The sequence below is a fragment of the Schistocerca serialis genome, chromosome 3 (genome assembly GCF_023864345.2).
Source record: "Schistocerca serialis cubense isolate TAMUIC-IGC-003099 chromosome 3, iqSchSeri2.2, whole genome shotgun sequence".
Lineage (NCBI taxonomy): Eukaryota > Metazoa > Arthropoda > Insecta > Orthoptera > Acrididae > Schistocerca > Schistocerca serialis.
In genome coordinates this window covers 295,171,948-295,188,269 of record NC_064640.1, presented here as the reverse complement: position 1 = coordinate 295,188,269, position 16,322 = coordinate 295,171,948, and the positions used below count along the sequence as shown (strand labels likewise).

The 16,322-nt window shown below is 37.1% G+C and overlaps 1 protein-coding gene across 34 annotated transcripts in view; it reads right to left on the bottom strand.

Annotated features, from left to right (window-relative positions):
- LOC126470085 (twitchin) overlaps window positions 1-16,322 on the bottom strand; it is a 515,873-nt gene that overhangs the window by 213,339 nt on the left and 286,212 nt on the right. For all 34 annotated transcript variants that reach the window (XM_050097601.1, XM_050097605.1, XM_050097618.1 and 31 more), the window contains 9 exons: window positions 12,424-12,726; window positions 11,884-12,168; window positions 11,331-11,642; window positions 7,640-7,769; window positions 6,583-6,755; window positions 6,329-6,456; window positions 6,089-6,242; window positions 2,469-2,768; window positions 2,218-2,384 (listed from right to left, as the gene is read on the bottom strand). In XM_050097601.1, the coding sequence (XP_049953558.1) occupies window positions 2,218-2,384; window positions 2,469-2,768; window positions 6,089-6,242; window positions 6,329-6,456; window positions 6,583-6,755; window positions 7,640-7,769; window positions 11,331-11,642; window positions 11,884-12,168; window positions 12,424-12,726 (1,952 nt within the window). The remainder of the gene's footprint in view (window positions 1-2,217; window positions 2,385-2,468; window positions 2,769-6,088; window positions 6,243-6,328; window positions 6,457-6,582; window positions 6,756-7,639; window positions 7,770-11,330; window positions 11,643-11,883; window positions 12,169-12,423; window positions 12,727-16,322) is intronic.

The window sequence follows — 16,322 nt, the reverse complement described above, 5'->3', positions numbered from 1 at the left end:
ACCTATCTGCGGAGAGTATTCAACTGTTCTCTATGCGCAGCATATGTTGCCCATAGAGGAAGCTTGTGTTATGGTTGGAAGTACAGGTCAGACATCTCTGCTTGATTGGAGGTGCGAACAACATATTTTGTTGTAGTAGAGGATTAACATGAAATGCTTAGTGGACTGTTGGTCATTCCAAATTAAATGTTTTTTTTTCTAGAATGTTCAGCAGAAGCAGGGAAGAAAGCAAAAATTTAATAGGCATGTGACATTTTGAGTATCATAATCCAAAATAGAGGGGAGAAAGTCCCCTAGCAAACCATGAACAGCAATGAACAGCACTCTCACGAACATACTGGATGCATCCTTTCATGAACATACTGGATGTGTCCTTTCAGAATATGGTATACATATTGATGTAAACCACAAGCACTATGTACTGGTGGGTCCTCTCACCAGAGGAGGAATCCAAGCATCAAGTGGTAATGCCAATCCGGAAGCATGCTTGCAGGACTTCATCTCACCTACATTTCTGAAAAGACTTAAGCCATGGCTCTGCAGAACATTCAGAATTACTCTCAACTTATGAATTAGTTATTCACAGAAGACAAGTATTGGAGAGACCTGCAGCTGGCAAAGCCAGCAAATATATATTTTATATGTGGTAGATCAGTTGTACAGCCTTTTTTTTAATTTGATAATTCATACACTATAACAAACACATTTTTGATATTTTATCTTTAATGTTGTAAGATGACTGTGGTGTTTATGAAACTTCGTGTACAACACTCTACAAACAGTTTTCCATTAGATTTTGTTTCTTACTGTTCCATACCCTACTGTACTTTGCACAACATACTTTTGACTGATGTACATCTTTCATTACTGATATAGCATAAATATAGGAATATGTAATAGCCACTGATAATCAGTGCCAGAAGGAAATTGGTCACTGTTAAAACATGCAAAATATGTGGGCATGAACTTACAGAAATTTTACATGAATAAAATGATGCAAGCACTTGCAGTTATGAGAATCCAGAGATGCCTACATAAAAAATGAAAAAAAGCAGTACAGTCAGAAGCCTCACAAATGCAAATTAAACACAGTAATGGTTATGGGTGCCAATGATATTTACGGGAATGACTTATCTAGTGTTGTTAAAAATTTGAAGGCTGTAATGGACTGTACTGAGAGTAAAACAAAGCTTGTTTTTGGAATACAATGCAGACATAACCCCATAGCTGCCTTATGAGTGGATACGGAAATTAACACCAATAGACAGTTCAAGATGATCTGTAAAGTGTAAGAAAACACTCAGTTTTTTCCTGATAATTATCTGCAGAGTGAAAGTTACACAAGACATGGACTGCAAATAGACAAAAATGGCAAGTGACTTCTCAGTTATAAAATTCTGAAAGTGCTGAATGCAGCCACCTTAAAAGGAAATATTGTCTCCATAACATTGTTATCGTGACAGTGCAATCAATAGCAAGACCAACATCATCATCCTAACCACAAATAGCAGTGCAGCAATCAGCAGCAACTGCAGCGTCACTATCATCACAAATTACACTAAAAGTGCAAATATCAACAGCAGAACCACCAAAATTGGCTGCGCCAGCTGAGCCATCTCCACCACTGGTGGGAGTAGTACCACTATCACCACCATTTCAGCTGTTGTGGTGACCATTTATAGTCCACAGATGGCCATCGGAACAGACTACGACATAATCTATTGCATCATGACATAATGATGACATATGCTTACTAATGACAAGCTGTATGGGTATTAATGTTGACACAATAGCAGCCATGACAGTAAGTTTTTGCCGATAAAGACAATGAAGGATTTTATAGAAAGCTCAAAGCTTTACTCAATTCTGATGCAGTAAGAAAATGGAGAATGTTTTATCGAATATTTAAGGTAGTTAAATTCACAGCAAAAAGGCCTGCATTTCTTTTCAAAGTTGAGATTATGCAAGTGAGAAGTAACTAATGGAAATAACACCAATGGCAAGTGAGCCACAGCCGATGAAACAAAATCTGTTTGGTTCTCATGCCATTACAAAGTACAGCACTAAAGGTTGTTAGACCATTACCGTGTCCACAAGTAATGGTCAAACTACTTGAGAAAGTTCTTGTGAGAATTACAATTTGCAAATAGTAGAAGATTTTAGTGGTAAGTGAAAAGTGTAAATATGGGAATCACAAAAGTCTATTAAATTACTTACAGTTGTGGTTAGAATTTCATCCCATGAGCTGCTGAATTTTTCTTTCTTCTCTATGACATATCCAGTAATAGGAGCACCACCATCTTTCTTTGGTGCTTTCCACTTAAGGTCAACACGATCAACATCCCAGTCAACAATTTCTGGAGTTCCTGGTTTTGAAGGGATATCTGGAAAAGAAGTAGATTGTAGTTATCAAGTTCTACATCAAATGCATGTATTTAGAAACATATGAATTAAGAAACAGTACATACCAAATGGGTTTTTGGCTAAAGTTGCACGTTCTGTCTCAAGAGGTTCACTTTCACCCTCTTCATTCACAGCACGGGCTCGGAACTGGTATTCATGTCCTTCTTGCAGGCCCTTCACATCCATCTCTGGCTCCAATGTTCTTCCCACAGGCACCCACCTCCCAGTCTCTTTGTCAAGTTTTTCAACAACATACCCAGTAATTGGTTTTCCACCATCATCCTCTGGTTTCTCCCATTTCAGTTTGCAACTATTCTTTGTAACATCAGAGACTTTCAAGGGTCCTTTCGGTTTAGATGGTGCAGCTACAAACAAATTTAAAAAGAGTATGTCATTTCCTTCCTAAATGCACTCTCTGGACAAGTATATGTTTAGAATAAAACTTCCTCAAGCACACATATTAAACTATTTAACAAACAGAACATTATTAACTGCTATTTAAAGAATGTTTCTTTTTAAATATACGTACTAAACCAAACAGGTCTTCCTTAACCCTTAGTTTCAATTGATTCATTAGATTCTGGCCAAGATATTAGTGCAGTCAACAGCAGCATAAATTGCCCAAGTTCATATCTGAGGCATACATCATGTATGGAAACACTGACCCAAATAATATACTAGTAGGCACTGGCTCGGTGGCTTACAGGTAAACGTCAGACTACAAATCTAAAGACTTGGGATTTAAACTCCAGGCACTCCTCCAATATTTTCTGCAGCATGAGATGTTTTTCATTTACTGCAGTGGTCTGTGTAACACCAAGTAGCACATCAGTGAAATTCCAATTTCACTGCATACGCGGATGTTGGTTATCAGGTCAAAGCAAGGTGACACACCGTATTCAAAATATGATCAGATTTAGTCAGGTGTTGTGATGTTCAAAGAATCCTACAGGTTAATTACTTTTTTATATTTTCGTTATAGCTGCATACACACATGTATTATTATATCAGAATTATCACTGTTGAGTACAAATGTTATGATCACCTGCTTAATAGTGTGTTGATCCACCTTTGAAACACAGTACAGTAAATATTCTACATGACATGAATTTGACAAGTTCTTGGTAGTACTGGAAGTGTGTGACACCAGATTTCCTCACAGAAGTCAAACTGTTCCCATCAAGTATGGGCTGATGGTCTGTGGGCACAGAACTGGTACCCAATAGTGTCTCAGACATGTTTCACTGGTTTCGGATCAGGTGTCTTTGGGGCCAACACATCAACATACATTATCTATCATTTTCTTGGAACAACTATAGCACAACTCTGGTTTTGTTACGTGGACTGTCACCCAACTAGAAGATGCCGTTGCCATATAGGAATACATTGTGCGTGGATGGATGCAGGTGGTCTGCAATAATCTTGAAGTAGACCACAGCTATCGTGCTTCCTTCAGTTACTACAAAAGGTCCAATGAGAGCCCAGGTAAATGTCCCCCACAGCATTATAATGCCTCCAACAGCCTACACCGAAGCAACCATTCATCAGGATGATGATGTATCCAGGAATAACAGCCACCCTGATGCAACAAAAAATGTGATTCATCTGACAAGGTGACAAGTTTCCACTAACTCACATTCCAATCTCAATTATCCCATGCCTACTGTAATTGTAATTGATGATTCTGTCAATCCTGAGGGACATCTACTGTGGAGCCCCATGTTCAACAACATGCACAGAACAGTGTGTTCCAAAATACTTGTGCTTGCACCAGCATTGTACTCTGCCATCAGATAAGTCACATACCACAGCCAATGCCACTACACAGAACAGATTAGATCCTGTGATGAGGCATGGACGTCCAACACCTTGCCACCTATTCATGATTTCACCATCCTTCAATCACTTTCCATAGATGCTCATGACAGCGTCACACAAACAATCAGCTTTACCACGCTCATCCCCAGGTACCATATTAATCTGCTCTTTGTCAAAGTCACCAATGTCAGTGTCTTATCCATTTGTGACACATATTGTCAACAGAATGATTCTCCATCTGTCTCTCTTCCATTTATATACTTTTGTTAACATGCCACACGGTTTTACGTATTTCCTGCATAACATAGCTGACAACACTTTTAATTTACTTTTAGTACATTTCCCAAATAAGACACAATAAAGCTTACATTTCCAGCTAAAAATAATCACATTTTCTTTGAAAATTTAACAGAAAAGGTTTTGAGGAATTACACAGATTTTCTTGAAAGGGTAAGAAGTATGTGAACGAAAATATGTTTTTAGACACTTCCTATTTTGAAAGTTACTTTTTTTCACAAAAAGAAAGAAGTGCAAGTAAAGTATTCCAGAATGAGATTTTCACTCTGCAGCGGAGTGTGCACTGATATGAAACTTCCTGGCAGATTAAAACTGTGTGCCCGACCGAGACTCGAACTCGGGACCTTTGCCTTTCGCGGGCAAGTTTGGAAGGTAGGAGACGAGGTACTGGCAGAAGTAAAGCTGTGAGTACCGGGCGTGAGTCGTGCTTCGGTAGCTCAGTTGGTAGAGCACTTGCCCGCGAAAGGCAAAGGTCCCGAGTTCGAGTCTCGGTCGGGCACACAGTTTTAATCTGCCAGGAAGTTTCATATCAGCGCACAATCCGCTGCAGAGTGAAAATCTCATTCTGGAAACATCCCCCAGGCTGTGGCTAAGCCATGTCTCCGCAATATCCTTTCTTTCAGGAGTGCTAGTTCTGCAAGGTTCGCAGGAGAGCTTCTGTAAAGTTTGGAAGGTAGGAGACGAGGTACTGGCAGAAGTAAAGCTGTGAGTACCGGGCGTGAGTCGTGCTTCGGTAGCTCAGTTGGTAGAGCACTTGCCCGCGAAAGGCAAAGGTCCTGAGTTCGAGTCTCGGTCGGGCACACAGTTTTAATCTGCCAGGAAGTTTCAAGTAAAGTATTGTTACTCAAACAAGTCATTGGTTCAGTGATGTTTCATGTTAAACTGCATCCACACTACCTGCATTGCTTGGGCCATGGCCAGTATTTGGCATAGTTAAATGGGGAAAACAGCACTGCACTTGTGGAAACCACGAACTTGGTTCCAAGAGAATTCTTAATAGAATGAAAGAAATCTAATCTGCTTAACAGCAAGTCAACATCAACATATTTATCCTTATTTGCAGCAGAAAGTTTTTCCTCCCTTCAGTTCCGTTTAACTGCCTGAATAATTCGATAAATGAAATCAAGAATCCTAGCAGACATTAACAATCATAATGTAAACAAAATCACAAACAATATTATATGTACAGTGATACTGAGTACAGTTTTAAACTAAATTTCATCAAGTGACATACTGTAGGAATAAAAAATTGAGAGGAATAAAATATTTTTTGTTGTTGTTGAAATACACATAAAACATAAAGAATTAAGATTCATTAAGAGCACACAGTAGCTATGATGTACATGGTCATAAAGACACAGAAGAAATTTTATATCTTTCCTGAATTAATCACTGAAAATATTAGATTCTACCTCATGCAGTGAATTATATTACTTTTTAAAATGCAACAGTTGTCAAGATACAGAGTGGCCAAAGACTGATGATACTCTGGTGACACACGCAGATCATGTGTACTTGAAATGTAGTGATAAACTACCATAATATTTAACTTCAAAGTTATTTTACTTACAAAGTACAGTAATCTCAACTTCTGCCTCATCTTTCCCGTGTTGATTTTCTGCAACAATTTTGTACACTCCAGAGTTTTTCCTAACTGCATCATTAAGTGAAAATTTGGTATTGTAGTCAACATTTATTATTTCATAGTTGCCCTCTGATTTCACCTACAAAATTGGGAGACATGTATACATTAAAATTAAAACACGATGAGAGCATTATCATACATAATTAAATGTTATTACAAAATTACCTCAGTATCCTGCAGAAACCATTTAACGTCTGGAGGAGGCTCACCACGAATATTGACATCATATTTGACACTTTTCCCAGCTCTAATAACAATTGGCTTCAAGTTTGTTCGATCAATACGTGGCTTCACTAGATATGAGAAAATGAGATATTTGAAGAAAACAGCAAGGCAAGTATAGTTAAAATGATTCTACAAACTATTTTATAAATGAATATATTACATGTAAACATTCAAAAAAACTGTTATGGACATACATGCTCGATGTTTGACAAGATGTGTCTTTGTTGGTTCTGAAGCTGGTGATGGCCCTGCTTTATTTACTGCAACTACTCGGAACTGATACTCTGCCCTTTCCTTAAGGTCAGGCACTTTTGCTGTTAACTGGTCTCCAGGAACTTCAATAGCTTTCTCCCAGTCTGGCTTAAACCTTTGTTTTAAAAAAGCAGAAAAACTTTCAGATGAAATTCAGTGATTACAAAAATGATTCACAAACACTTCATAAAAATTCATTTCTTGATTACACATAGCATTTATTACAACTGGCATGCTGAAGAATTTGAAAATGAAGGAAGAAAGTAAAGTGAATGCCACCTCTGCCATGTCCAAATTGTGTTAAGGAGCATACGAAGATAAGGTTCAACTTTACGAACAGAAACAGCACTGTGCACAGGGTAACATAATTTGCACTATGCCTCAGCAAACTATTTGTTGCCTGGAGGCCTACCAGAAAGTTAAATTCTTTTCATGTAAAGCAATTAATGTTTAACAATCAAAAATATTGACAGAGGGAATCAAGCTACAAATTATAAACATAGGCTTCCGCAGCCATTGTCACATTCAAGAAAATTTTTCTGAGTTTTTGACCATATTGTCAATTTATATAAAACTACCAATGTTTCGGTCCCAGTTGCATGCGACCTTCCTCAGGGTGTTGACAACGCGGTCACAAACCCAGAAAAATTTTACTGAACACTGCAAATTGTTCATTAACAATATACACAATGAACGGTTATTTGTTAATTGCAGTTACAGCCATACAGTCCAAACATTCAACAACAAATGTGAATAATGACACAAAAAAGGACACAAAATGCAAGGAAGAAGTTGCACTGACACATTCATATGATTACATGAGTTAGAACACGGCTGTGTAATTATTTCATACTTTCTTGATTAAGTACATTTACAAGCTACATTTTACATTTTTCACCAAAATTTTGGGAGTAACATATTGTTTAAGAAAATAAAATAAAGCAACTATTTTACATTCACTATAGTGAAAAACACAAAATTTTATCATTGGAAATTTACCTGTCTTTCTTCTCAATAATGTATTTTTCAATTGGTGCACCGCCATCACTTTCAGGCTTAGTCCACTTCAAATCTACACTTTCATTATCATAATCTGTTATCTCAGGAGTACCAGGTGCTGTAGGCTCATCTGCAAATGACAGAATTCAATTTAAACAAAATCTCTTTAGTATATCACATTTTTGTATACTTCTTCTTGTACGAAGAAATTATTACATGGAAACATATTCAGCATTAAATCACGTGGTTACTGTAACAAAGCACGGCAACTATCCAATGTACAGCTTATCAATAAAAAATTCTGATATATATTCTGCTCAGAAAACAGTTTTCAAGGACATTTACACTTGTGCTAAAAATTCTGCCACAAATGATGCTATGTGGTCCTATAGAAATGTGTCTTCACACAGTTCTTTAGTACATCATATTAAAATTAGGTAGAACAGGCTTAGAAGACAAATACCATACAAAAACTAAGTAACCTGTCTCGTTAACAGCAGATGTGAAATTCACATAGAAACATTAAGAAGTAAAGTTCTATGTTATTCACTTCTTTTCAGTCACAGAGTGTGATTACAGGTATAAATTATAAATTAATTGGTTTTTCAACTGATTAGTAAAGTTTGGAGACTAAATTTGTAGCAGAATTGCATAAAGGTGTTTTTACTAAGAAAAAATGAATTACTCCTTGATAACTATGAACAACAAAGGATCACAGTTATCAACAGGCACATAATACGGAACCAAGAGGTTATTTCACTGTTGAATTTCCACTTGTCCCCATGGTATTAGAAATGAATGTCTGGCAAAGGCAGTCTCTGAAGATTCCAAACATGGTCATCAGGTGCCTGTATGGACCCTCTGACACAGGAGCAGTAGAGGCAGAACATCTGAGGGGAAACCTGCAGAATATTTTGCACACATTTCCTGGTCATGTTACGGATAAGGTGGAGATTTAAATTTACCAGCTGTAGACTTGGAGACTCAAGGTGAGTAGTAAAGACTTGGAATCAAGAGAAATTGTTCTAAATGCCTTCTCTGAAAATTACCTTGAATAGCTGATCAGAGAACTGACTTGTGAGAATAAAATTCAATCTACTCGTCACTAACAGGCCCAAACTTTTCAATGAAGTTAGAACAGGGAATCAGTGATCATAAGGCCATTACTGCATTACTGAATATGGTTGTAAACAGGAATATAAAGAAAAGTGGAAAGGTATTTCTGCTTAGCACGAGCAATACAGAAAATATTTCAGATTACCTGAGCGGTTAAAAAGAAAATTACATCTCCAGGACTGACAATGTTGAGTATCAATTCCAAGAGTATTGTGCAATATGCTTTAGACAGGGTTGTGCCAAGCAATGTTGTGGGGGTGGGAAAAACCTGTCATGCTTCGACAGCCACATTAGTAAACTGCTACAAAAGCAAAGAGACTTTCACTGCAAATTTAAACATAATCAGACTGTTTATAGGCAAGCAAAAACTGAACAAAGCCAAAAACAACAAAAGGAGAACCATGTGTAAAGCATTCAACTAATTTAAAATAAAATTCTATCAACTGACTTGATAGAAAATTTGAAGAAATTTCTGTATTACATTAAATCTCAGACACTCAGTGACCATAATAGCATCACATCAGAGGATGGCACAGTGAATTATCTGGAAATATTCCCAATAAATTTTCTTTTCAAACACTGAATACAAAAAGGAATATTTAGGAAGGCAGAAAACTATTCTTGTTCACAAGTGCAACAAGAAACAGATTGCAGAGTACCTGAGCAGTCAAAGTCAAATATTCATATCTGGGGCAGAAAATGAGGCACATAAATCTAAAACATTCAAGAGCATTGTATAACATGCCTTAGACAGACATGTGGCATGTGAGGTCGTGAGGAATTGGAAAGACTCTCCACAGTTCATCAATCATTTCAGAAAGGTTCCCTGAAAGTAAAGTGGCCTACACCATAGATTTGAATGAAGGCAGATCACATTTTACTAACAAAAGCTGAATTAAATCAAAATTAAAAGAAAAAAGAGTGACATAATAGGTGTTCAATGAATTTAGAAGTGAAATCCTCTCTTCTGATCTGCTAAAAATTCATGAGGAATTTTGGTCCTACACAAAGTCAATAAATGAGTACAACTCACGTATCTAGTAACACTGTAATCACGCTAGAATCGAAATTGAAGATGACACATAACAGGCTGAAATATTAAATTTTGTTGCCCAAAATTGTTTCATTGAGGAAGGTCATACCACAGTTCCTCCTTTCAATCATAATACAAGAACTGAAATAATAATTACTGAGATAAGTGGTTGTGAAATAGAAAATACACATAACAGAGAATAGGTAACAGGATCTGATGAAATATGTGTACGATTCTAATTATGTGAAAGAACTTTCTTCTATTCCAACAGCTGTTTATCAGTTGTCACTGGAGTAATACAACATTCCAAGTGACTGGAGGAAGATGCTCATCATTTTCAAAAAATGGTCTTTGGACTGCTGTGCATTGTAACCCTATATCACTGGCTAAAATCTGTTACAGAATTATGGAAAACATATTATACTTGTATTACTTTTTTTTACACAGAAATTGCAAAATTGCTAATATCTCATCCATCTTCCTTTTAGACTCTACGACAGGCTATGTCTCTTTCTCATGAAATTTCTCTTCTGTCAACAGACTTAATATGTAGACTGTTTTTTCAGGATCATGTTTGCTGCCAGTACTGTTGGGCTGAACACTTGGATTTCTGCTGAATTATATCTTGCAATTCATGTTTTTCTGAAGTTCAGATATCCCTTGTCAGCCTCTCATTAGGATTATTACACAGTATCATGCATCGAAGGTAGATGCCATCTACAGATTAGAGGTTTCAATTCCATTCAGAATAACTGAAGATATATTCGTCCCCTTCGTTGACAGCCATACGCTAGGCCCAGATTCGATTCACAGCTGGGTTGGAAATTTTCTCCACTTGGCGACTGAGTGTTGTATTGTCATCATCATCATCATTGACATGCAAGTCGTCCAATGTCACTTCAACTAAAAAGACTTTCATCTTAGCGGCTGAACTTCCACGGGTGGGGACTCCTGGCCATCAATGCCATATGATCATTTCATTTCAGCTGAAGACAGCATGGAAAACATCACTATTTGAGCCAATCACCATATTTTATTTATATTTTGATTATCAATTTTGATCTGCTGCACAGATCGCCCCCAGATCTAAAACAAGTTTGGGCAAAGAGTGAAGATGCAACAGTAACAATTTACTGTTACTGTTTCAGTGCAACGACAGCAATATCATACAATAATAGTTCTCAAGTATTGTGACATGTTTCATTTCCTGACCATGTCCATCACATTCAGTTGATCAAATGTGTACTAAATGGAAAAGGACTGCTTCTAGTAATATATGGACTGGCGCAACTGTCTTCCTCTAAACTTTCCAGCCCTCTGACATCTTTACCAAATCACAGTAACAATATAAACATGAAATTAAATTATATGAGAAACATACAGTGTTAATGTCACATTAGCAGGATACAGCACAGAAGAAAGACTCTGTAAATATATAGACTACTTTTTCTTTCTTGTGCTTTACTCCTACTGAAATGTACACAAAAATATATTCTATGTGCATATATTCATTTTAATAAATAATACACAAATATAACTTACCAAAAGGATTCTTTGCAATAGTTCCCTTTTCAGTAACAAGCGGTTCAGAATCACCCTCATCATTAACTGCAGTCACACGGAACTTATATTCAGCACCCGGTTCTAATCCTGTGATCTCCATTTCAGGATTCTCCCGGTCTCCAGGAACTCGACCAACTCTAACCCATTTTCCAGTTGCCAGATCCATTTTTTCTACTTCATACTCTTTTATTGGGCAACCACCATCATCTTCTGGTTTTTGCCATTTAACTTTGGCTGATGTTTTGGTAACATCTTTCACTTCAAGTGGTCCTTGTGGAGCACTTGGTTTGCCTATAAAATTCATATATGCATTTTACAAAATATACCACTTACACTAAACTAAGAGCTCCTCAAATTTAGTAGTTTAAATAAAAATTGCATCTTATTAGAGACATGAAGAAATACAGAGGGAACCCAGCATGAAGGTAATTTTACAGTGATGAACCACAATGGGCAAACATATTTTAATATTATTTAAACTGTTGTCATTGCTTTAAAATTATTATAGAGTGCACGTTTATCAAAGACGTACCAAGAACTGTCAACTCCACTGTCTCCTGGTCCTTCCCTGAAGCATTTTCTGCAATCAGAGTGTATTTTCCTGTGTCTCGGCGAACTGCGTTTATAATAGTAAAATCAGTATGATAATCGACATTATCAATTTTAATTTTTTCTGTGGGTACAAGCTTAACAGAATCTTTCCAAAGCCATGTAACTGCTGGTGGTGGTTCACCAGATATGTCCACAGACCATTTATGAGTTCGGCCAGCCTTGATTGTAACACTCTTGAATGTTGTGCGATCGATTCTTGGTTTCACTGAGGAAAGGAAAATCATATCTTGCTACAGTCAAATATGTCATTTTTGTGTACAAGTATGTAAAGATACTTGAGAACTTATACTTCCAATTTTTAAAAATTAATTTGCAAAACCATGCTACAATACATACATAATCAATAATACAGAACTACATACAGAAATATGTACACAATGTCAAAAATAATTTCACCACTTCAAAAACAAATATTACTTGGTTACCACAAATATATAATCATCTCTCTTGTGGCACTTACAGTGTTTGTGTTTGCAGACATGGGTGTCAGTGGGTTCGCTTGGCTCACTTGCACCAGCCTTATTGTGGGCACGGACACGGAACTGGTACACCATTCTTTCTTTCAGGTCTTCAACTTTTGCCTCACATGTACTATCTTGTGTTTTACAGACTTCTACCCAGTCTACAGAAAATTTGTCTTTCATCTCAATAGTGTAATGAGTTATAGGGCGACCACCATCACTTTCTGGTTTAGCCCATTTTAAGCTGACACTCTTGTTGTCATAATCAAATATTTCAGGTTTTCCAGGACGCCCAGGTTCATCTGAAACACACAATAAACATAGACACACCAATATTATGGGTGCAAGAGGGAGGGAGGGGGGGGGGGGGGGTGAGATATCAAAGAATTTTAGTCAAACATCAGAGCTTGTGCAAACACCTTGATGGCAAAGTGACTGCTAAATGGTACATGAAGGTTTTGGAAGATGATCTCATGGCCGTCATATTCTCTGAATCTGAACACTCCTTTTTGTGCAACTATATTAAAGACACGATGTACAGCAATAGCCCCAAAACCACTGCTGAGATGATAACAGCCATTCAGGAGGTCATCAGCAGCATCAATGTTCCGACACTTCAGCTGGTCATGCAGAATTTCACTTTTCATCTGTGCCACATTATCGTCAGTGATGGCAGGCATATCAAACATGTCAAAACCTAAATCCGAGTATTTGTAGTGATGTTCAGATGTTGAATAAAGTGTGTGCACACTGTAGTTTGTAACTAATTTACATTTCTTTCATATACTTCAATAATTGTTACCCTGTAGATTTTTAATTGCAAAGCAAGCAGAACTGAGCTTCTTGCTTAGCTTATCTAAGTGTACGTGCCATCTGTTTTCATTAACATGGATGCACATGATCGTTACACACAGTTTAATTTAATATGTGCCCACTGAGTTCTACTTCTGGTACTTAGAAGTCATTTTTATTTGTCTGTACAATATGAGTTTCTGTAAGATTAAGGGTTAAGCTGTTTGCTGTGAATTAGTTGTTGGCATCTGCCATTATTCTCTTTGCTGTGATTGATAGGATTTGTTGGGACCTCTACCAATATAATTGTACAGCTAGCAAACATCATGGCTTTAGAAGCAGAATGGTAATGTATGAGTCTTCTGACAATACTGGCAGTAATATTTACTGTTTGTTAATATCTGAATTAAACACAGAGTATCACAGCTATATTCAGTTACATTTTTTTTGTTTCTTCTGTTTAAACTGAAGCTGCTCTCTGGTTAATGAGAGTCTGCACACTTTTAAAGTCAAATCTCAAAATACTTTTCCTCGTCACTGGGACTCTTCGTCACTTGTTTCTATATAATTAGAAATGTATATGTTCTTATACAAGTAACAAATATGATTTTAATTTATAGGGTAATATACTGGAAGAGGCACATTCAAAATAAACCCAGATTTGTGTCATGATCATCAGAGCAGCACAAATAATTAGTAAGTATTTCTTGGACAGAAAATACAAAGAGGCTCACACTGACTATGAATTTTAAGATGAAGGTAACTATAAACTTATGTGCCCAACCCTCACTAACACACAGATTCCCACAAATGTAACATGAAATGTAAATAGTTAATTCAACAATAGCTGAATATTAATTCATGTTTTTTATAGGCAACTGAACATTCTTGTATCAACATAAATTGTAAATTGGATCCACCATAAAACAACAGGTTTTGAAATGTTGTTCATCTCAGTTGGGTTTGTGTTTGTTCCAAAGTTAACCTCTTCCACAATTTGCTCAAGAAATTTATGCCTGCAGTAATTAATTTTAAGGGATCTGCAAATTTTTAAAATGTTTATGAAATCATTCTACAAAATTCTTTCAGATGTGCTTTCAAGAAATAGTTACAAAAACATCTATTTGTTTTAGATAATAAAACTGTCAAGATGATCAATAATTTAATAAGTGTATGTTGTAGATCCTGTTAAAATGCACCACAGAAGAAAAACGTATGAAGTTGTGCTGAAAACTGATGTCTCCAAATTTTGTGTGTGAAAATTCTTAAAGCTTTTTAAATGAAACAAACATTATTAACATCCTACATTTTTATTCTTCATGCCTACATATTTGCACCCCTCTGCCAGTAGAGTGTTCTGAACTGTTGCACATAACATGCTGGTGTGCACTGTAGGCTAATTATGTTGGAGCATGAGAAACAGTGTGCTGTATTAAAGTTTCAAATTCGAAGAGTTCGTCCACACATGGAGCATCCTCTCCTTCAGCACGAAAATGCCAGACCACACAAGAGCACCTGCAACTGGCCGATGCCTTGGGTTCGGCCTTGGGTTCACTGTAATTGGTCATCCACCTTACATTCCTGACTTGGCCCCATTCAATTTTCATCTGTTTCCAAAATTTAAGGATCTCCTTCAAAGATTTCACTTTGATAGTGCAAGAAGAGGTGAGGTTGTTGCTCCGTCAACAAAGTCAAACATTATACAGTGACAGTATTAACAAAGTGGTCTCTCCTTGGGAGAAATGTGTTCATTGTTAGGGTGACTAAGTTGAGAAATAAATATATAGACATGATGACTAAAGAAGTAGAATGTTAAAAAGGTTTTTTTTACTTAAAGGGTTAACAGTTTTCACTTCAAAAATTTGGAAGCATAACTTTTCAGCATACCCTCGTAAATACAGATATAAGGAACCAGAAAGGGGCAGACTTTGAATATGTGGAACTGTACAAAGCAAATATATATTGAACTGTTACTGTACTAATAAATCATAAAATTGTTTTGAGATAACTTGAATATAGGAAAAACATAACCGAGAAACAAGATTAGTTCATTTTTAATATGAGCGAAAGTGTAAAGTAAACATTTTAAAAGGAGACAAAAAGTGTGTATACAATGATACAAACTAACGAAAATGTAAATACAATGCCTGACAAAAAAAGTAAAGCATTCAGAAGACATGGTCGGATATCACTGTAACTTTATACACATATGCACCATTGGAGGGTATGTAAATGATTAGAGCTGTAATTTTCTGAGACAGGTACAATGACCACAGAGTGCATAGGTGCTGTTCATGTTCAGCACTGTTGCTAGGCCTGGTAGGACATATAAGGGGTGTGAACAGCATCAGGCACGGAGTAGTCACTGTCAAAGACATGGAAATGCTGCATACACTTGTGAGACAGCCTTATCAGCACCTGACAGAATTTGAAAGGGGTCTCACTGTCAGTCTCCATTTGGCTGCCTGGTCATATCATGCAATGTCCAGATTTGTTGGGCATTCAGATGTGACATTGGCCTGATGTTAGGCAGCAAGAAAACGTGAGGGCAGGCATACTTGTTGCCAAGATTCCAGTTGGACATGTCTGACCATCACATGGAAGGCTTGCCACAGAGTGCAACAAGTACACTGTAAACCGCTAGTAAAAATTAATGGATTCTCTGCAACATTTTGTGTCATCTAAATGGTCAGTGACTAGCAGCAGTTGTCCCACGTAAAGGCTGTTGCTACACCATAAAGACAAATGTTGGTGTTTGTAGTGGTTCTGTGACTGGGAAGCATGGACTGCTGATGAATGGCACTGGATTCTGTTCAGCGATGAATCGTGGCACTGCACTATCATAGATGACCATCGTTAGTGAGTGTGGTGACAACTTGGGCAGAGGTTCCATTCTTCCAATGTTTTGAAGAGGCACAGCTGTGTTACTCCTGGCATGATGGCCTTGGGAGCTATCAGGTAAGACTTCAGGTCACTGACATCCTGCATCCTCACATGTTATCTGTCAAGCAGCAACACTGTCATAGTGTCACTTTTCAATAGGAAAATGCTTGTCTACACACGGCATATGTCTCTACAAACCATGTGATGTTGAGATCCTCAATTG